The sequence below is a fragment of the Filicampus tigris genome, chromosome 6 (assembly GCF_054856515.1).
Source record: "Filicampus tigris isolate MCC_2025a chromosome 6, RoL_Ftig_1.0, whole genome shotgun sequence".
Lineage (NCBI taxonomy): Eukaryota > Metazoa > Chordata > Actinopteri > Syngnathiformes > Syngnathidae > Filicampus > Filicampus tigris.
This window is the reverse complement of record NC_141222.1, coordinates 21,102,984-21,125,956: the sequence shown is the minus strand read 5'-3', so window position 1 is coordinate 21,125,956 and position 22,973 is coordinate 21,102,984. Positions and strand designations below refer to the sequence as shown.

At 40.0% G+C, this 22,973-nt stretch overlaps 3 protein-coding genes across 5 annotated transcripts; 2 read left to right on the top strand and 1 right to left on the bottom strand.

The window, feature by feature from the left end:
• Positions 1 to 535: 535 nt before the first annotated feature.
• On the bottom strand, positions 536 to 22,692 carry glb1 (galactosidase, beta 1). Of its 3 annotated transcripts, none has more exons than XM_086032228.1 (16): positions 22,551 to 22,692; positions 8,316 to 8,485; positions 8,003 to 8,153; positions 7,118 to 7,178; positions 6,941 to 7,035; positions 6,634 to 6,814; positions 6,507 to 6,565; positions 5,910 to 6,031; positions 5,008 to 5,048; positions 4,823 to 4,935; positions 4,673 to 4,747; positions 3,671 to 3,760; positions 2,759 to 2,872; positions 2,343 to 2,474; positions 1,143 to 1,382; positions 536 to 1,029 (listed from the first exon to the last, which is right to left on the bottom strand). In XM_086032228.1, the coding sequence occupies exons 2-16, from the start codon at positions 8,345 to 8,347 to the stop codon at positions 778 to 780; spliced, it is 1,758 nt and encodes a 585-aa protein (XP_085888354.1). In that variant the 5' UTR covers positions 8,348 to 8,485; positions 22,551 to 22,692; the 3' UTR covers positions 536 to 777. The 3 variants fall into 3 exon arrangements, with proteins under 3 accessions (XP_085888354.1, XP_085888355.1, XP_085888353.1); XM_086032229.1 differs by lacking the exon at positions 22,551 to 22,692 and adding an exon at positions 14,438 to 14,483; XM_086032227.1 differs by lacking the exon at positions 22,551 to 22,692 and adding an exon at positions 9,750 to 9,955.
• Positions 10,074 to 13,033, top strand: ccdc86 (coiled-coil domain containing 86). Its single transcript, XM_086032231.1, has 4 exons — positions 10,074 to 10,989; positions 11,827 to 11,956; positions 12,051 to 12,125; positions 12,635 to 13,033. The coding sequence occupies exons 1-4, from the start codon at positions 10,244 to 10,246 to the stop codon at positions 12,803 to 12,805; spliced, it is 1,122 nt and encodes a 373-aa protein (XP_085888357.1). The 5' UTR covers positions 10,074 to 10,243; the 3' UTR covers positions 12,806 to 13,033.
• LOC147146205 (uncharacterized) lies at positions 16,051 to 21,018 on the top strand. The gene is made up of 3 exons (XM_086034779.1): positions 16,051 to 16,181; positions 17,233 to 17,301; positions 17,378 to 21,018. Exons 2-3 carry the CDS (start codon positions 17,265 to 17,267, stop codon positions 20,713 to 20,715), a joined length of 3,375 nt encoding a protein of 1,124 aa, XP_085890905.1. The 5' UTR covers positions 16,051 to 16,181; positions 17,233 to 17,264; the 3' UTR covers positions 20,716 to 21,018.
• Positions 22,693 to 22,973: the final 281 nt, after the last annotated feature.

The window sequence follows — 22,973 nt, the reverse complement described above, 5'->3', positions numbered from 1 at the left end:
TGAAATACACTTGCCACAATATTCAAACTTATTGATATGGACCCGTATACAGTACTTACCAATGTAAATATTGTAGTCCACAGTAGTTGAAACCCACTGGGCTCTATGTTGGCCAATTGTGTCCACTTCACTTTATATTTTTCTATATAAAAATTTTTGCCATGTTAATGCAAATGTGATGGAATGTGGAGACTTCTGTCAAATTCAGTAAATTCCAACTACATTTGAAATAAATCAATAATATACTCAAATTGCACCTTTTTGTGTACCAAAAATGGCTACTAACAAGCTGAAAGGGTAATAGTAAAATTGAAAAAGAGAGAACTCTCTCTTATTCAATATAAACAACAGAGCACTGTAACATTATATATAAGTTATATATATATATATATATATATATATATATAAGGTAAAAATAGTTTGAGAATGGAGATATAAGTTGTTAGCATTTGTATTCCAAAAACGATTGTTATTGTTTATGGTGAAGTATCCACAATTGTTAAGTACTCCGAACAAAAGAACAACTAAAAACTGGTGCAGTATAATCCTTCATTTTTATTAAAAGTCAGTGCATTAAAAAATGGCCGCAGCACAAATAAAATTTAAAAAAATTTTTAAAAAATCAAAAATTAAACTAAAAAAACATCGGCCATTGTACAATAACATGTAAAAACGTTTATTTCCCTGCTTTAAATCAATCAAATCAAGTGATGTTTTTCAGTAAGATACTGCATGCTGGACATGGCGCACATTGTGTAACAAAAACTTCCCTTTTCGTTAAAGCAAATCTGTTCGAAACATCGGCCGGTGTTGCTTGCGGTCGCTCTGCACTGTCGCATTCAGGATGGGCGTGGTGGTGAACTCCACCGTGCATGGTCCTGAGAGGCACGGGGCCGCCTCCAGCTCCAGGACTGTCACGTTGTTTGGGGCGTCAGTGCTGAGGATGCTGGCCGGGACGAAAAGAGTCAACTGGGGGCCTCGTGTCGGCCAGTAGCGTCCCAAATTGAAACCGTTGATCCAAACCTGCCCCTGTGGAGCAAAAGAGAATTCTGTTTGAGTGAGATTGCAAGTTAGCAGCCCACGTACCACACGTTGAGAATCAATGACATAAATGACAATTGAAATCATGTAAGTAAGCGTGCCTTGTGCCATTTGGGCATGCTGATGTAGGTGTCCTGAGGTAGATCTGGGATGCCGTCGGGAATGATGAAAGTTCCTCCGTAGAAGGCGGGAAGTGACAGGGCAGCGGGAGGAAGCGGCCCGGTCGACGTGGGCTTCGTTTCCCAGAAGAGACCCTGGTTGATCGCTTGGTCGATACTGAGGCTGTACATGGTCCACTTTTTGAGCGCGACATTGTTCAACGTCAGGTTGCTCACGAGACCCTGCGCAAAGAGAGCCCGTGTTAGGAATCAAGTCATGTGTGTGTCATTTTCTACTTTCGAATTACCGTGTTAACTAAAAATAGATGCCTGCTTAGTCCTATCAAAAAATAATAATAACGCAATGGTCTAGCAAACTCAGTTCGTTGACACGTTTTCTCACCAAGGTTATTATAGTTAGAAATAAACAAAAAAAATCAAAAATTGAAAAAAATAAATAAATACATTTTTGTTAATGAAATAAAAACGAGTGAAAAAACAAAAGCCAACTGAAACTACATTTCACGTTTATAAAACTAAATAAGACTAACTAGAATTATAGTGAAAATGACCTTCCATTTCATCTTTGTCAATTAATTTCATATGTGATCTTTCAGGGTTTATTTTAAATGTATTTATTACGGTTATGTACGGCCTTACAGAAGAAGGAAGGTGGAACGTTCATTTATAGTTTACTTTACTAGATTACACAATGCTAACTGTGACCTTTTTTAAACTTTCATTCAACAAATACTCCATATTTGAAAATAAAATTATAAAACTAATAAAAATAAACTAAAATTACCAGTAAGCATTTTTGAAAAAAATAAAAATGACCAAACCCACTCTAAAATCTAATTAAAAGAATTGGAAAAAAATCAAAAACAGTCAAAAGGAAATAAAATGAACTATAATGAAAAATTATTTTCAAAAAAATGAATTATTACAATTCTAAACTATTTTTTGCATATACTGCCCCCAGGTGGCCAAGGCGGGCAGACCAGAAGAAGCAGCACAATGGCCATTCGCATGATGCAGTATGTCAAAAACTGTTTTGAATTATGTCATTACTGCATACTTTAAATGTACCACATAATGGAGTTCTTTTTTCTTCATTAAATACACATTGCAACAGCTTTTGTTGGTTTGTTTCGAGGACGGCTAGAAATAATAATAATGGCATTTCGATAAACAGTTACAAACCTTAAAGTCATTGATGTCTTTTCCATAGTTGATTCTGCCCATGTTCTCCACCAGAACGTCCAGTTGACTGCCAGCTTTGCCTGTCACGTTAATGCTGAGGACTTTGTTCCTCTCTAGAATCCCCGAAGCCACCTAGAAATAAAATCAGCTTGATTATGTGTGCATTTATTCTGCTTAATAGAAGTCTCAAGTTTAAAGTCAACATAAGTATAGTACAACCAGGGTTACTGTATAATATTTTTATTATATCTAAGTTTATTATATCTAAGTTTTGAGTTCTTTTTTTTTAATTTGGTTCTTTTGCCCCAAAAATGTGTGGTTTTAATTTAGTTTCTATTTTGAGTACAATTTGCGGTGCCTATTCCCCTGGATATTGTCGATTCACTCTATAATGAGACAATCAATTCCTGACTTACCCCGTCCACAGACACATACGCTCGGTCATGGACCCCGTTCAGCGGTGACGCCAGCGGCGTGGGTGTACTACAATTCACCGGCAGCTTAGTCCTGTATAGCACATAGCCAAACGCCTACAGGACAGGACAAAGAGGCCATTTAAAGCAAAGACACAAATATCCAGAAAATCACCCATTATCCATGCTCAGAGTGATTTTTGTTTTTTTTAAAGACAGAAACCCATTTTTTAAAACAGCTTCTGTAGTTGGAAGCATGATCTCGTTGACGTGCTCTACTTACACCAACAACACGGCTGCAAATCAAGACTAACTGTGACCGGCTTAGCATGTAATTTTCCTTTTTTTAATGTGCCTGTGCAAGCACACTTTTCATCAACGCATATTCTCCTGTCCAGACTTCTGACTTACCCACCATGCGTAGCCAGGAAAGGAGTGTGAGGTTGTGATTTATTGAATTCTGAGGCTGTCTATAAATTCTGGAGCATGGAATTTTCCTGAGACTTGTGAATGTCATTAAAATCCATTAGAAAACATATGGTGTGTCATCGGCGTGTCATCACTCTGGCTAACGCTAACACTTTGAAGGAGAACATGTGTTTTTTATTCTGCAGGAAATAAATCCAATAAAAGTAATTTTATTAGAATATTGTGCTTATGAATGAGTGCAGTTTGGAGGTCATCTGTGCCTTTGCACTCCAGACTGTTCAGGTCACCATAATAAGTAAGACAAATTCCAGAAGCATGGGAAGAAAAATTAGTTTGGAATGATGTCATTGTCATTTGCTTTTTTGAAAAGTGACGAGGAAAACAACAAGTCAGAAATCAGATTTTTGTGATTTCATTTTAAAGGCCATATCGCCCTGCTTTAATATTAATATCGACAGTCAGATTAAAGAATGAGGGGATACCAACCTGGTTGAGGTCAATGAATGTCTGAGGGAACATGCTCTCCACTGGACCAGAGAAGGAGATTGTCTCTAAGGCTTCTGACACCGTCTGGAGCTGTCGTAATAGAAGAAATTTCATTTAATTAAAGTAAAGAACGTTTTTCAACAATTAAAATAGAGTGGTACAGTTTAATTTGTTCCATCATTCCAGACGACCTGGCCACCGGTTCACTCGCTACCTCGCTATAATTGGTCCCACACACACGGCACTATTTTGGAATGTTATCTTATATACTTGTTCAAATTTGTCAGGATTTAACAACACTTTTCTCTGTGTCCAATTTATAATTCACAGTGTCTTAAATCATGCAATTAATTTCATTGTGTTGCTCATTCTGGTGGGGCATTATAAAACTGTACAGTCATGCATATACAAATGAAGACTAGTAGGCTACTTCTTATACTGTACTACTTTAAGCAACTCAGTAGGATGCTGTAATATTACCGGTCCAGGATATATGCCTGTAAGTATTGTTATATTACTTGTCTACATGTGTTTATCTTCAAATATCTGTTGCTTAAAGGGTTCTAAATTCGTGATTATTGATGCTAACTATTAGCATGTCAATAGCATTTCCCATTTTATGTTAGCATTAAGCTAGCGGGCCGTTCTTATGGTAATGCGTTTTGGTGGTTTTGAAAAAAATGTGTAATTGTCTTTGTTTTATGTTTAGTTTGACAGTAAACCTCAACTGAGAGTGGCATTAAAACGATTGAAGCCTCTTGAAAAATTCTTAACTATATTCCAAACTGCTGCTCGCTACAACCTTAACTTGCTTCTTCTTCTCTTAACAACGTTCCTTAGGCTATACTCCTTCTTGAAATAATTATTGCAGTAAAGCCAGAGAAAGCCAACTTCAAGTTTCATGTGAGTTTAGAGTTAAAATTCCAAATGATGCAACCCTATGGAAATTGGACTTTAGCGGTTCCACTTAATTAGCAGGAGATTGTGGCATTGTGTGCCTACCTGCTGCATTTTAACAGCACCATATGCAAACTTTGGACTTGATGGCGGGATGAGCCCTTCAGGTATTTTGCGGTACTATTAAAGAGAAAATATATGAGTTGCTCTTCATGTCACATGAATAATAATGCGATGCTATTCATATGTACACACCATTTTGATAACCTCCCGGATTGCAAAGTACTTCTCTGTGAGGTCCCCGGCCTCAGTGAGCGGAGCATTGTAGTCATAACTTGTCGGCTGTGCGGTGTAAGGCGAATTGGCACCTGCGGGGGGTCAAACGTGATCAGACGGCATAAAAGCTGTGTTATTAATACAAAAAAAATATCTATACTGACCATTCCAGTATCCAAAGTTGGTCCCGCCAATAAACATGTACCTGTCAGGAGACAAAAGATGATTTTCAAGACTACAAAGACTCCAGACCAGACGATACGTTATTGTAGGCATTCATGTTAATGCTATCATACTTTTTTCCCCCTCAAATTGCTTATTTGCTCATATTAATATTATGCTATTTAATTCTCATAATATTGTGTCCATATTTGCAAAATATTGTCACAATATGGGACTCATTTTTTGTGATTAGTTTTTTTTTTGTTTTAGGATTGGCATTTACAGCTATATTTTCATAATATCTTTACCTTCACAAAATGACTTTTTTTTCTCGAATTGTGTCTTTATTCTTATTCTCTTCTTACATATTTTGGGGAGTTACAGTAATTTCTTTTCACAAGCATAAATTCGTAAGGTTTTGATTTCTCATAAATTACTTTTTTTCCCCAAATTGATGTCTTTGTTGTCATAATATTCTATCTTTTTCTCATAAAACTAAAATGTTTTCTCAAAATAGTACATCTGTAGTCACTTATTATTTAATAGCATGACATAATGACATTTGCCATGTTATCAATACAAGATACGGACAAGTATTCAAAATATAAGCACTTGTTCTCCTACTCTGTCTAAAATCTCATTTTATTATGACTTTCTCATCAAAACGTTTTTCTTGCACAATTACATCTCTGTCAGTTTGACCTTCATCTCTGTAATTAATATTGTAATTCAATGACTTTATTTTAATGCACGTATTACTTTGTTGCCCTGATACAACATACAAATTACAAATCCCTTCGGTGTCTGTTCGAGTCTAAAGCTCAATTGGGTTTAAATGTGGATTCACACAGATTCGCTCCCCTCAATAACAAAAAAAAAAAAAAAAAAAAAAAATGGGACTCACAGGTTGACATTTGCACCCATGGCCAGGATCTCGTTGAGGGTCACAGCCACATTTATTGTCGAGGCGGTAGAGTGAGGCGAGCCCCAGTGGTCCAGCCATCCGGTGTAGTACTCAGAGTTCACCTGGTGGTGCAGATAAGGTGAGGAAAGAAATACGGTGAGTCTCGCTTAAAAAAAAAAAAGGAGGATTAAAATACAGTGGTACCTTGACTAACAAATTTAATTCATTCCATGCTCATAACTCAAATCACTCTTATCACAAATCTTTCCCTATTGAAATGAATGGAATGCCATTAATATGTTGCAGCCCCCCCAAAACAAAGCAAAGTTTTATTTCATAATAAAAATAGAAATCTACAGTGTTGAACTGTATAAAACACACCTGTAATAACTTCCTTAGAAAGGAATCTCATAGTTTTCATGCTTTAATTCAGTGCGCATCGTGCTACTCCTTCTAGTGTGCGCGTCAATATAATAGATACTAGGGCTGGGAAAATAAACGGCTATCTCGACTAAGTTAATCACAAAATCTGGTCGACAAAAAAAAAAAAAAAACACCACCATATGACTAAGAAAGAGAAACAAGGTAGATGCTTGCCAAAGGTCCATGAGGTTCTGCGTGTCGTTGCACTGTAAACGCTGCGGACACATTGGAACCTGAAATAAAGGAGAAACACACCATCAAGACACTAGTCGGCCCTCTCACTATCCAGCCGCTAACCAACCTGGGCCGAAGTCGACGGTGGCGTATAAGCCTTGGATGGCGCCACACTTGAGGAAGCCCAACGAGGCGCCATCGGTGGTGAACAGCACCACCTCCTCGCCCAGGTAGAACCGCATCAACTTGTAGAGGTGACGCATGTAGTTGTAGTCGCACGCAAAGTAGCTGCCGTATTCATTCTCCACCTAAACAGGAATCAATCCCACACTTTTGATTATTGGATTCTTACCAATCCAGTAATCGATTATCATGCCCGTCCCTATTGATCGTGAGTTTTCATAGAAACAGGCGACAACAAGACGACAACCCACCTGCACGCTGATGATGGGGCCGCCATTCTGATAGAGGAAAGGCTTCATCATTGGCAGCACTTTGCCCATCCAGCTATCCACCGCTGCTATGTAATCTGAAACAAACAGTTTATAGTGTGATTAATGCTATGTGATTCAAACAAATACATAGATCCGTGAGGGTTTTAGGATTTTCACCTGGATCTGAAGAGCGCAGCACAATGTCTTTCTTGTTGAGAAGCCAGGCAGGCAGTCCTCCCTGGCGGACACATTTGTATATTTGTATGTAATTATTGTAATTATTATGAATGATCGCGGCATAAGGTACACAAATAGGTGAATGGATTCAATACGAATGCAACAAGTGATATGTCTAAATTTGTTACTGTCAGAGAGGAAAACATTGAAGAATGTGAGCATTATGATGATAGTGCTAGTCAGGGTTTGGCATTTGTAGATTTTTTTTTTCTTGAAACATATCCCCCATTATTTGCTGAAAATCTCAATTTTGTGTTTTTGTTCTCAGGGCCAACACAAAGTGTTACTTTGGCACCTGTTTTGTTGGCAATCCTTGCAACTCATGCACAGTGAAAGTAAAAGTTTCTGCTTAGATGCAGCTACTAATGGCCCATCTAGTCTACTTTTCTGTTACAATTTGCCCATCTTCCCTAACATTTATATGTGTATGAATACCAAAAGGTGAGTTTAATAACTTTAATACAAGTGCTAGTGCGCATAACGCGCATGTATGACGTCACGTTTGTGCGAGCCTGTTATTGAGATTGTCCATGTACCTAATGATGTGGCCAGTGAGTGTATTGTAGTGGAAATGGCAAACATCTTCCATCCAAACATTTTTTGATAGCACGGATCTTCATTAAGGTTGCACCTGTGCTCCACATTCCAAATCCATGCATGTTAGGTTGTTTTAAGTCTCTATTGTCCATAGTTGTGAATGTAAACACTTGTCTATGTACCCTGCAATTAGCTGGTGAGCGGTCCAAGCCAGGTTAGGGTCCAACTTAATCTCAACCCCAATTAAGTGAAGCACAATAGTAAATGGATGGAAAGAGTTTCTCTCACCATGTCCCACTCGGCACAAATATAAGGACCCGGTCGAAGGATGACCAGTAGGCCGATATCCTGAGCCAGCTGAAGGAAATATTTCAAATCTCTGTCTCCGCTGAAGTCGTATCTGCCTGGAGAATCCTCATGGAAGTTCCATGGAATATAGCTGTAACAGGAAAAGATTGCAGCTGAAACATTACAAAAAGATCAAAGCGTGATTCTGGAATGGCATATGAATCCCATCAAAATAAGTTGTGTCATTTTTACAGCATTTCCATTGACACACCCCATCAATAGCGATATATGAGTCAACGACACGGTCACATACGTCTGGATGGCGTTCAGGCCCGCCATGTACATCTTGAGCAGCCGGTCCTTCCAGTAGGCCCTGGGGATCCTGCTGTAGTGGATGCTGCCCGAGATGTAGCGGAACTTCTCTCCATCTTTGCGGAAGCAGTCGTTCTGGTAGTCCACGCTGAAGGACGGAGGCGTGGCCACCTGTGAAGTGTGAACACAAAAGCAAACACCTTTTATTGATGCTTTATTGCCACACGTGCTCACAAGAGGTTTGGTTAAACGTTCATAGTTTTTTTTTTTTTTTATGACATGTCAGCTGTGTCAGGCAATCAACACAAGACAGTGAGTCATGATAAATATGAGACATACTTAAAAGTGACTCTTTAATGAGAATTGGACCGCAAATAATCTTTCCCCATTGTAATGAATTAAAAATGCTATAACTTCAGTGCCAGCATAAAACAGCACATACATTCAGCCATCCATTATTCGAACTGCTTATCCTCACGAGTGTTTCTTTTTTTAATTGGGAGAGGGGGGTGGCTGGTGTTTGTATTGTGTTTTATGTTCAACTTGCAGACTTTTGTAAGACAAAGCTATTGTGTCTTATTTAAATAGACAGTGTGTGATTCTCATTGTCTTATGTTTAGTTTTACAGAAATGTTAAAACTGGAATTGTTAAACAGTTTGAACCAAGCACTTGGGACTTTTTTTTCCCCACTCTGCCAAACTACTGCTTATTGTGAAGCTCGCTGGCACCATCTAGCGCTCGTAATGCTATTTAGCTATTAGCTCTCGACTCTAGACAAAAAAAAAAAAACCTTCGGAACGAAACAAATCGGAGCAAATTGACTTTATTTTCATATTGAATATTAATTATAATGAGAACGCCATTCATTCTATGTTTTGTTTTGAAAAGGCATTTCCAACCTAATGTATGAAAATCTGATAAAAGTGCTGATAGTATATTTATACATATACACATATACATATATGTGTGCGTGTGTATATGTATATATATATACATATACACACACACATATATATATATATATACACACGCACACACACATATATATATATATATATTACACACACACACATATATATATATATTACACACACACACACATATATACATATATATATATATATATATATATATATATACACACACACACATACACATATATATATATTATTTTAAGTGTGGCATGGGAACTGGATTTTTATTACTTTTTAGGATTTACTGTACAGCGCTCGCGCGGTTCGTTATGGTCACTTGCGCGTTTCAGTTTACGTACAGATTTGGGTTACGTCGCCGCCACAGGAATGTAAAAACAAATCACTTTGAAATACAGTAGTGGTCAGTGCGTACACTTTTAATCAAGTTCTTTTTAGTTAAAGTGACATATGTGACGCGTATAAATGGGAATTTATTCGAAAAAGCAGAAGGCTCTTTTACCGACAGTCCGACGAGCAGCAACAGAAAGCTTGCGAGACCCAGCAGCGACATGACAAATCCTCGCCAAAAACTCTTCTTCTTGAACTACATAAAAGCGTATGTTTTCTCTTTGTTATGGGCTTGAAAGGGTTTTACTTTTATGAGCAAGTTATAAGGAGGAGTCATTATGCGGCATCTTGTGGTGCGGAAGTTCAAATCACGTGATGCCATATTTGACATGCTGTAATGACGCTTTTTGGTCAAAGGATGGCAGCATTGCATTAAAGACTGAAAATTGGGGCATCGTTTCAAAGCGAAGAAAAACGAGCTGTTTTTGTAAAAAGATTGGTTTGGGATATGGTGTGGATGTATTACATTTTGTGGAAATGTTTCTCTACAAGTACCTTTGTGTCATTAATTATTATATTCTGAAGAGTATATTTATTCGCGGCTGCAGCGTTGGGCATTTCTATGCAGTTCACCCTCCGACTGAAAGGTGACGGTAGTGAAAATACATGTTGTTTACAATAATACGGAAGTACGTAACCACTACCGAGTCAGCTCAGTCCTCACACGTGGGAAGAGAGGAGCCCTACTGTTCTAGGGAAACAATGTCGAAAAGCAATGCTGTGAACAACGCTTCTAAAGCGGGACACGTAGCAGAGGATCCATCACCCATGACCACGCGGACCCGCAGCGGCCGCATGGTGCGTCGCCCTTCCGTTCTCCAGAGCTGTGAGACCCCGACGAGGACTCCCGTCAGGAGGACCAGAAGGTCCGTCATCCCGGAGCAGAATGAACCGAAGCAACAAGCGCTGGAGCCGGTCGAGGAGAATCCCGCAGTGAGCGTCAGCCCGGAGACTGTGGAGGAAAAGCCCGTAGTGTGTGTTGAACCGGAGACAGTGAAGGAGAAGCCCACAGTGTGTGTTGAACCGGAGACAGTGAAGGAGAAGCCCACAGTGTGTGTTGAACCGGAGACAGTGAAGGAGAAGCCCACAGTGTGTGTTGAACCGGAGACGGTAGAGGAGAAGCCCGTCGTATGTGTCGGACCGGAGCCTCTCTCAGACGCCGCAGGGGAGGTGGACATAGCCGGCCAAGTGTCCAAGCCCGCCCCAGTAGAAAAAGCGCCTGCGACCCCTGAGACTAAGTCGCAACCTCCGAAGAAGAAGCCTCGCCTGGGGACTAGTGTTAAAGCGACTGTGGTTATTCCACTGGGGAAGCCAAAATCAGGACGAGTGTGGAAGGATCGCAACAAACAGAGGTGACATTGTATTATCATTAACATTATTATTGTTATGCATTAAATGTTTACAAAACATCTGTTAGACACCTTCAAAAAAGGCATGCCATCCAGCAGTTTAGTCAATAAAATTAAAGCTGGGTGCTTTCTGTAGTTGAGTATATAAGCACCTGGTACTCTCTGGACAGCAGTTGAGTAAATGAATTTCTAGCACTTGCTCAAGTTGAGTAAATAAACCCCTGCGCACTATGTTATTTTATGACTTTTTCAAAGCTGTTTTGTGGATTAACCTGCTACAGAATTTTTTGTGTGTGCGCCAGAGTTATAATAGTTTGGCATTTTTCAATTTAGATGGTTTTTATTTTGTTTTAGCTATTGTTTTTTGAATGCAGTTAGTTTGAATTCGTTTTTAGAGTTTTTTTTTTATTAGCTTTTATTTGTTTTAAATGCTTTTTTAGTTCAGATTTTAATAGTAATAGTACTAGTTATATTTTTTAATATAATGAAGTATCTATCGAGCGCAAGAAACAAAAGGTTACAATAAAACATAGTGTAATAAAACATAGTAAATAAACTACAATTTGCAAACAACTATTTGACCTTCGTTGTTGTTCAAATACAATAAAACCCAAATAATATTTCAAATCAACCATGAAAGCTCATATATGAAATTACAGACAAAGGACATTTCCACTATAATTATAGTTGGTTTTAGTTAGTTTTATCATTCTAAAAAGCAGTTTGTTCTGTTTTCTTTTTAACACTCCCGTTTTTATTTCGTTTTACTTATGAGCATTTTTTAGTTACTTTGTTCATTTTTGTTAACTATAATAACCAATGTCTTGCTTGTGTACTTAGGTTCTCCGCGTTGGTACGAGACACATCACTGTGCACCTCCTGGGAGAAGAAGATGCAGGCCAAGCGAGAGAAGCAGCTGGTTCAGAAGTACACATTACAACTGAAAGAGCAGAAAGCCAAAGCGAAAGAGGTATAAATGAAAGAAATAGAGATGAATAAATATGAGCAAAGCATTTGCGCTCCATCTTATTCACTCTCCTGTGCCCCGCCCGCCGCCTCCACAGGAGAAGCGGAAACGGCGAGAAGAGAACTTGAAGCGGCGCGAGGAGAACGAACGCAAAGCGGAGGTCGTGCAAGTGGTACGTGCACACGTTAACTTCGTGCTAAATGTCACAATGATTAGACAGGAATTCAACTCACATAATTGATCTGAAAATTATTTATGCCATTGAACTAAATAGTAATGTCATTCATCAACCCCCTCCCCAAAAAAAACACCGTCGGAAATGTTAGTGATGTTTTTATAAAAAGAAAAATAGCACAGCATTGTACTTTATAAAATACATCCAGTAATAATATAATTAAATCGAATTTAACAGTTTGCTAATTAATGCAGTTGCAGTTTGCAATTGTGTGGAACTGAAAACTGTTCCAAATATTGCGGCCCTCTGGTATAGTTAAATAAACTACCGGTAACCAAAATATTAGGAACACCTCTCACTGTGATGAAGTGAAGTTATGCAGCAGTGAGATGCTGTACCGAATGAGGTGTCCAGTGAGTTTAAAATTAGGTTTCATATTGTACAGCATTAGGAGTGTGTCATTTTTTTTTTTTTTTTGCTGGATTTGCTTTTTTTTTTTTGTTCAGATCCGAAACACAGCAAAGCTCAAGAGGATGAAGAAGAAGCAGCTGAGGAAAATCGAGAAGCGCGACACACTCACGCTGCTGGAAAAGTCCAACAGCAACCAGAAGAACCAAAACCAGAACAACAACAAAGTCAAGCGAGCAAAGAAAAACAAGACCGAAAATTTGACTTGAAGACTTCTGGCTCCATATTGTTTCTCTCATACTGTCGCTTAACAGAGGATTTATGTACACAAGAGCTTTTAAGCCTTCTTCCTAACAGTGGGAAGCAAAACGTTTAAAATATTCTGTACAAATAATGCAGTTATTGCTGTGCAGGTCCTACAAGTTTGGTTTCAGCCTGTGATTTTTTTCCCCCATTTGCAGGACTTTCTATTGAATAAAGTATTCCCTGAAAATTCATGAATGTTTTTCCATTTGCCAGAGTATATCAGAAATACACAGACTTCAATTTAGCAATAAATAGTGAATATGCAACTTTTTACCACCTCAAGCAATATTCAAACATTCAGTACGCGTTAAATTGCTGAATGATTTGATTAAAATGTATTGCGCGGAAGTTAAAATGTGGACATAAATGCTTGAAAACAAAAAGTTCTATTGAGATTAAATTCATTATAAAATGTACTAACAAGTTAAATACAACTGATTTGTATTAGAAAATGTAATATAATGGATTTGAAAAAAAAAAAGAAGTTTAAGCAACTTGCTGTACCAACTTCGGTTGAGACCCCAGCTAACATACAACTTGGTGCTGTGCTGGTATAGCTAATGAAGTATTCAATCGATGTACACTTGATCGCTGTTAAAGTCGCACAAAACCCACACCAGCACGCGTTACGTCACGTCATACCTCAGCGTAGTCAGTCATAGAATTAAACCCTGCATGTTTTGCTTGTTGGGGATTTGTTTGAGCAGCTTCAACAAGGGTTGTTTAGACAACAACAAGAATGCATACAGGAAGTTCCGTAAACTAAGCAGACTCACATTCAAAGCAGTAAGACTTTTACGTCATGACATGAATCATTGTTATTGATGTTAAAATAGAGCCTTTTATTGTTTTGCCTTTTTATAGGCAGAAAACACACCACTAACGGAATAATGGGAGTGAGATAGTAGGTAGATTAGTATCACTATGAAGTGCCTTTGGTGTCCCCATCAGAATCAATCAGTCATCATGAAAAGATTTGCATTCCAGTCCAAAGATAAGTCTGAAAATGTATTTTTATACTTTTTTTTTTTTAATTTCATGTAGTCCTACCCGATACATAATTTTGACCTGTCCCACCATAGTTTTTGATTATAGTTGTTATTTTATATTACAGTACGTTTTGACTTTTGTTTTTAATGTTCTGTTGGTTTTAGTTTGAAGAGCAGACTTGTTAGTTTTTATCTTCATTTTTTTAAATTGTGTCTATTAGATATAGATAGATGTAGAACGGGAGAGAGAACTTGTCATGTGCAAAATAAAAATAAAAGGTCACTAAGTATTGTGTAATAAAGTAAACTACAATTTAGACACGACTGTTTGACCTTCCTTCTTTCGTATGGACGTACAGCAATACCGAAATAAATACAGTACTTTTAAAATGAACCCCGAAAGCTCATGTATGATATTAATTGATAAAGACTAAAGTGAAGAACAATGTTGCTGTAATTATAGTTTTGATTAGTTTTACGAAAAGTCAAAGTCAACCTAAGCACATTTTTTTTTCAAGAATATGTACCCAGCAGGCGCAATAGTTTGAACACAGCATTCTGATTAACATTGCGTTTATGGAGTATGAGTTAAGAAGAAAAATTCACCCATTTTTAGCCATCTCCGGGGGCGGCCATTTTGTCACTTCTGTCGACTGAAAATGACATAACAAATGCTCAGGACTCAGGTACCGACCAATCACAGCACACCCGTTTCCTGAAGCTGAGCCATGATTGGTCGTTACCTGAGCCTTGAGCATTTGTTATGTCATTTTCAGTTTTAAAGAAAAAAAATCAATGACTTCCATTTTAAGATGTCGTTTCAGTTGGTTTCACTTTTTAAAAGCCTTTTTGTTTTTGTTTCATTTCGTTAATGAAAATGTTTTTTTAATTTTAGTTTTAGTTATTTTGTTAGTTTTCGTTACCTACAATAACCTTGTGTGCCTTTTTACATGGTTTTATTATCCACAATAAGGTATTCATAAAATTAGCAATTTTGATCATGTATAATCTATTTACATATGAACATTTAGCTTGCGTCCCTGAAATTGTTTTACACCCTGTTGTTACCCCTTTAAAACAACAACAAAAAACATTTTCTTTCGTGAAATCACTGCCTGTATTTTGTTTTTCTTCAATAGAGGCTGAAACTGGATAGTTACAGAATAAATATTTACATTTGTGTTTTGTGACGAGTGGTCCTATCGTCAGCGCGTCAAAAAAGAGACTTCAAGCTGTTTAATGCCAATCCTAATTGATTTTTACTGTCAAACTAAACAGGCACACCAGAAGGAGCAGCACAATTAACTGAATTGCAGCATTAAATAAAGATGTACACAGTGTTTAATTCTTTAGATTCAATTTAATTGTGATATTACTCTATGTTTTGATAAAGTACAATATTATAGAGTGCTATTTTTCATTATAAGCAACACAAACATTGAATTTTTGCGGGTGGAGGGGCTGGAATACATTAAACTCAAGTGACAATTTGGTGTTTTTGTTTAACTTTATTGTTTAATATCATCGCTGTCCTGTGAAAAACACTTAAGTCCATTTTTTTTTCATTTTTCTTATTTTTACGTGAATGGTATTTCCGCGTTACAGACATCGCATTAACGTGAAAATAAAAAAAAAAATCTCAAATTGGGCATACATCTTTTTCACAGAACAGCGATGATATAATGTTGATGTAAAAAAAAAATAAATAAAAAAAAATCAAAGACCAAAGAAGCTGTGGCTGTAATGGGATTAAAAATAGTAAAACTCACCATTATCTCCTGACCTCAACCCAATTGAGAACCCCTAAACAGCACCTCAGGGAACCAGATACTAAGAACTTCCAATTTCATATGTCAGTTATCATTTTTTCAATGCAACAAAAATGCAAAAAATTCCATCAGAACATAGCATGGGTGAGTTTCGCCTGACCAGTGGACAGCGTCACAGTGACGTGCGTGTGAATGCATCACGAGGTGTGAACAAATGAATGGACGGACGTGTGATATAATGGATGACAGGTGCGGACAAAGGCGTCCCCACCTTTTTTGCTCATTCCTCAGATGTCTTCTTCTGTGGACAAGCGCCTTGAGACAGTGATGACGGCATTGTCAGCGGTGTGCTGGGACACAGTGCTATCTTTGTACGCGCCTGTTTGCTTTACAAAAGGGCCACGCCACGATGATGCGTTGATGTAAAGACAAGCGCAAAGGTGAGCAAGGTGGAAGGAATGATCATCATACATCTTCTCATGGCTGTCACCAAGTCTATAAAGACGCAAAAGTTAGACGCAACGAGACAAACGAGGCCCCAACTGATCGAAGACGCAGAAACGCAATCAAGTCAACACTTTGTAAGTACGATTTTTTTTTCTGTCAACTGATGAACGACTAAAAGTGTTTAATTTAGCATTTCTGCTACATTAAGACATATTTCTATGAATAACAATTATAATAATGATTAGAACTGGTCATTGTAGCAATATAGATGCAATGAAAACAGAAGCTGGAAAAATAATCAAACACTGAAAACCAGTTACGAAAAAAGTCTAAAATATACAATTTAATACTTGTATACTTGAGTGTGAGAGGTATACATTCTGAGTTTATCTGACTTGCAATGTTAAAATGTGATTCTTGTTTAGTATCCATTTTTTCACATTATATTGATAATGTATTTTCTCCTTACAGTAATACAGTATAAAAATATTCTCAAATAATGTAGATTGTTTTCATATTATAAATGTATTCTTTCCCTTCATAATATTCCACCCTTATTATAAAAAAAAAAAAAAAAAAATTCCACTCGTAATATTGTAACTCTTTTTAGTATTGTGTGATTTTTTTTTTTGGTTCCCTTCTAAAAAATGGTGACAATTTATTATCATAATGTACATATTCTCCTCACAATACTGCCATAAGTTTGAAGCTGCTTTCCTTGTATTCTTTGTAAGTCTTGCATATTTTTCTTTCTGGTAATATTGAAACTTTACTGGAGTATAATTTTTAATTTATTCTAATACTATTGCAACCTCACTCTCATATTTTGAAAAAAGAGTACTATGGCTATTCCTCTTTATAGTATCTATTTTTTCTTGTAATATTCTGACTTTATTTTTATTATTTTGATTTTTTAATTTTCTTTTTACAAGTTACAGCTTATAGAAATGTGTTTTACTCCGCTAATTTTCTTTTCATACAATGTGATATTTTTCTTCCAATATTATGACATTATTCGTTTAAAATTAAACATTTTAAATAACATTAAGACTTTTAGGAATTTTTTATTGTAACAGTACAACCTTATCGTCATTAAATTGAGATATTGTTGTTCTCATAGTATTTTCTTTTCTTTTTAGTATGTACTAAAACGAATGAACTATAATCTTCTTTCATTGTTTTTAGATTTTTGTGAGATTTGTTTTCTTGGAAAAAGAATGCTCTTGCTCATCCTGCTCCAACTCCTGATCATCGGTAAGCCCCTCGTTTTCTTTCCTGTTCTTCACATCTATTGAGGATGAGGCACAAACAAATATTTTGTGTTCCATAGTATCCACAAATGCCGAAACTACTACGACAACACCAGCTGCCCTCATCACGGCCAATGCGGCGACTGGCACAGCTGCAACCACAGCTGGCAACGCTGCAACTACCAACGCTGCAACCACAGCTGGCAACACTGCAACTACAAACGCTGCAACCACAGCTGGCAACGCTGCAACTACCAACGCTGCAACCACAGCTGGCAACGCTGCAACCACGACTGGCAATGCTGTAACTACCAACGCTGCAACCACAGCTGGCAACGCTGCAACTACCAAGGCTGCAACCACAGCTGGCAACGCTGCAACTACCAACGCTGCAACCACAGCTGGCAACGCTGCAACTACCAACGCTGCAACCACAGCTGGCAACGCTGCAACTACCAATGCTGCAACCACAGCTGGGAATGCTGCAACTACCAACGCTGCAACCACAGCTGGCAACGCTGCAACTACCAACGCTGCAACCACGGCTGGCAACGCTGCAACTACCAACGCTGCAACCACAGCTGGCAACGCTGCAACCACGGCTGGCAACGCTGCAACCACCAACGCTGCAACCACAGCTGGCAACGCTGCAACTACCAACGCTGCAACCACAGCTGGCAACGCTGCAACCACAGCTGGCAACGGTGCAACTACCAACGCTGCAACCACAGCTGGCAACGCTGTAACTACCAATGCTGCAACCACAGCTGACAACGCTGCAACTACCAACGCTGCAACCACAGCTGGCAACGCTGTAACTACCAACGCTGCAACCACAGCTGGCAACGCTGCAACTACCAACGCTGCAACCACAGCTGGCAACGCTGCAACTACCAACGCTGCAACCACAGCTGGCAACGCTGCAACTACCAACGCTGCAACCACAGCTGCCAACGCTGCAACTACCAACGCTGCAACCACAGCTGGCAACGCTGCAACCACAGCTGGCAATGCTGCAACTACCAACGCTGCAACCACGGCTGGCAACGCTGCAACTACCAACGCTGCAACCACAGCTGGCAACGCTGCAACCACGGCTGGCAATGCTGCAACCACCAACGCTGCAACCACAGCTGGCAACGCTGCAACTACCAACGCTGCAACCACAGCTGGCAATGCTGTAACTACCAACGCTGCAACTACAGCTGGCAACGCTGCAACTACCAACGCTGCAACCACAGCTGGCAACGCTGCAACTACCAACGCTGCAACCACAGCTGCCAACGCTGCAACTACCAACGCTGCAACCACAGCTGGCAACGCTGCAACTACCAACGCTGCAACCACGGCTGGCAACGCTGCAACTACCAACGCTGCAACCACAGCTGGCAACGCTGCAACCACGGCTGGCAACGCTGCAACCACCAACGCTGCAACCACAGCTGGCAACGCTGCAACTACCAACGCTGCAACCACAGCTGGCAACGCTGTAACTACCAATGCTGCAACCACAGCTGGCAACGCTGCAACTACCAACGCTGCAACCACCAACGCTGCAACCACAGCTGGCAACGCTGCAACTACCAACGCTGCAACCACAGCTGGCAACGCTGCAACTACCAACGCTGCAACCACAGCTGGCAACGCTGCAACTACCAACGCTGCAACCACAGCTGGCAACGCTGCAACCACAGCTGGCAATGCTGCAACTACCAACGCTGCAACCACGGCTGGCAACGCTGCAACTACCAACGCTGCAACCACAGCTGGCAACGCTGCAACCACGGCTGGCAACGCTGCAACCACAGCTGGCAACGCTGCAACTACCAACGCTGCAACCACAGCTGGCAATGCTGTAACTACCAACGCTGCAACTACAGCTGGCAACGCTGCAACTACCAACGCTGCAACCACAGCTGGCAACGCTGCAACTACAAACGCTGCAACCACAGCTGGCAACGCTGCAACTACCAACGCTGCAACCACAGCTGGCAACGCTGCAACTACCAACGCTGCAACCACAGCTGGCAACGCTGCAACTACCAACGCTGCAACCACAGCTGGCAACGCTGCAACTACCAACGCTGCAACCACAGCTGGCAACGCTGCAACTACCAATGCTGCAACCACAGCTGGGAATGCTGCAACTACCAACGCTGCAACCACAGCTGGCAACGCTGCAACTACCAACGCTGCAACCACAGCTGGCAATGCTGTAACTACCAACGCTGCAACTACAGCTGGCAACGCTGCAACTACCAACGCTGCAACCACAGCTGGCAACGCTGCAACCACAGCTGGCAATGCTGCAACTACCAACGCTGCAACCACGGCTGGCGACGCTGCAACTACCAACGCTGCAACCACGGCTGGCAACGCTGCAACCACGGCTGGCAACGCTGCAACCACCAACGCTGCAACCACAGCTGGCAACGCTGCAACTACCAACGCTGCAACCACAGCTGGCAATGCTGTAACTACCAACGCTGCAACTACAGCTGGCAACGCTGCAACTACCAACGCTGCAACCACAGCTGGCAACGCTGCAACTACCAACGCTGCAACCACAGCTGGCAACGCTGCAACTACCAACGCTGCAACCACAGCTGGCAACGCTGCAACTACCAACGCTGCAACCACAGCTGGCAACGCTGCAACTACCAATGCTGCAACCACAGCTGGGAATGCTGCAACTACCAACGCTGCAACCACAGCTGGCAACGCTGCAACTACCAACGCTGCAACCACAGCTGGCAATGCTGTAACTACCAACGCTGCAACCACAGCTGGCAACGCTGCAACTACCAACGCTGCAACCACAGCTGGCAATGCTGTAACTACCAACGCTGCAACTACAGCTGGCAACGCTGCAACTACCAACGCTGCAACCACAGCTGGCAACGCTGCAACCACAGCTGGCAATGCTGCAACTACCAACGCTGCAACCACAGCTGGCAATGCTGCAACCACAGCTGGCAATGCTGCAACTACCAACGCTGCAACCACGGCTGGCAACGCTGCAACTTCCAACGCTGCAACCACTGCTGGCAACGCTGCAACCACGGCTGGCAATGCTGCAACCACAGCTGGCAACGCTGCAACTACCAACGCTGCAACCACAGCTGGCAACGCTGCAACCACGGCTGGCAACGCTGCAACCACCAACGCTGCAACCACAGCTGGCAACGCTGCAACTACCAACGCTGCAACCACAGCTGGCAACGCTGCAACTACCAACGCTGCAACCACAGCTGGCAACGCTGCAACTACCAACGCTGCAACAACAGCTGGCAATGCTGCAACTACAAACGCTGCAACCACAGACGCAACGACAAGCACCGCTGCCACGTCCACCCATGTGAGTGGCGTCCTCTTATGTCACCTCAGTGTGGCACTCCTTAAACTCTACACAATGTAAACCCACTGGTGTTGTTGATTTAATTTAAAATGTCACTGAACCCGCGTTGACAGGTCGAAACAAAGACCCGGATGATAAATTATATTTCAATGTTGTCGTTTTAAAAAGTAACAAAAATACAATCTATTATTTAACATGTCAATTATGATAACTGTGTGTGCAAGTGTTTTTATTTTTTCCCACTGTCATTTATAAATATGTATGTGTGAATGGGAAAGTATTGAATGCAATATTGTACAGATGATGTAATTTATTGACTACGCATTCATCGAGGAAAGTGAATAATAAATATATTTAAATGTGTGCTGATTGTTATGACATGTTTCAACCATTTCATCATCTGCATTATGTCAATTAATTAAATTGTGACCTATTGTGCATTTCCCCACCAACCCAACTTAAATACTATTTAGGTGGAATTTGACCCGTTTTGACATTTGATAGCACAAATGGCCTAAATGTCATTGTTTTACACTGAAATGACTTTTCCCAAAGTGACCCAAAATACACCAGTAATTAAAAAAAAAATATAAAATATATATATATATATATATATATATATATATATGAAATAAAATGACATTCTTTTGTACAGGTTCAACAAATTTGGTGTATGCAGAGGCTGTTTTGAAGCAAAATTCTACTAAAATTTATTTATATTTTAAACTGTGAAACTACATGCCATAAACGTGTGTACTTTTTTGTTAACAGCGTTCAAGAGGGAGCCTGAAACACTCTGGAGAGCTAACTATCTGTGTTCACATTACATTCACTCAGAAACATGTTCATTTTATGGCTCATGGGGGAATCTTGAAACATTGAAAAAGTAACGCAGCATAGGAATGATCATACATACTGAACATGAGGAGCAGAAGTCACACAGAGGTCAGAGGTTACCAAGTTTACACAGGTGTGAGAGTTGCACCTGTAAAACCAAGTATCTGCAATGTAGCAAATAAAAATCCACTTCACGCTGTGAAGTAAGGAGAGAAAGAGAGAGAGAGAGAGAGAGGGCGAGAGAGAGAGAGATAGAGAGTAACAAGGCACTTCTTGCCCACACCATTTAAAGGCTCAACCCACAAATATGGGTAAACTATTTTGGCGTAATTACTCTTTATAAAACCAGGTGATTTCTTTGAATTACTTTTCATCATGTTATATTTATATTAGGCTTCACACGATCAGCATTTTGGAACCGATCACCAATCAATGAGTTAAAACTAAAAAACAACAACAACAAAACAAACGATAACCGATTCGATCAGAAGATGGAGCAATCTATTTAAACAACTTGTTTATTTATTGTACAGTCGACCCTCGCGAATCGGCCCGTCCTGCCCTCGAATAGCCAAACATGAAATGCAAAATGCATTGGGAAAAAATAACAACCATTAAAACCCTAAAAATTCTCCCCAAAACACTGACAAACATTCAATACATGGATAATGGAGAGGAGGGAGGGCCTAAAAAAAAAAAAATCCGATTATTATGAAGAGAAACCTTGGATTATTAACAATGGCAGCACAGAAAGTCCTTGGAGTGAAACAAATTGTGTGTGCTTAAATGTGTTATTTTGCGAAACCATTCAAATACGTCATTGCTCTAGCACTAAAACCGATCACCGATTTTGCATAAAATGCAAAATATCTACCAATCCAATCAAATCTGTGTTGAATCTAATTTATATTTTACGATACAGTACGTTTTTGGTTCTTTAAAAAAAAAAACATGCACCAATTGTGTTTTTTTTTTTGGATTGCGGAGGGGTGTGAGTGGGTAATTGTTAATCATTCCTAATACTATGGCCTGAAAACATTAAATTTGTATGTACTCACCCAATCAGCAGAAGTTGTTGACGGTGTGCATGGGAGCTACTGGGCATCCTGGACCAGGATAGCGATGACCCGTGTACTAATGTCGCATTAAATTCAAATTCCAGTTCCCCTTCTTTACCCTTTTTTGGTTGCATTACGAAAAAAATACCACACGCAGAAAAAGACTAAGCAAATTACACCACTTTGATGCACGCAGTTTCAAAACTGCTTCAAGTTGAGTTGCAATTACGCAATATGGCCACGCGATGGGACCTTAACGCAACAATTCTAGCTATCTGGCCAAAATGGCAGCATTTTTTTGGTGGTGGGGGGTCATTTTGAGGGCAGGAAGTGGTACACCCTGGACTAGTCGGATCGCTGAACGACATTCATGATATTCATGTACAGGCTCATAAAAACGTATGCCAGATTTTTCATTCAAAC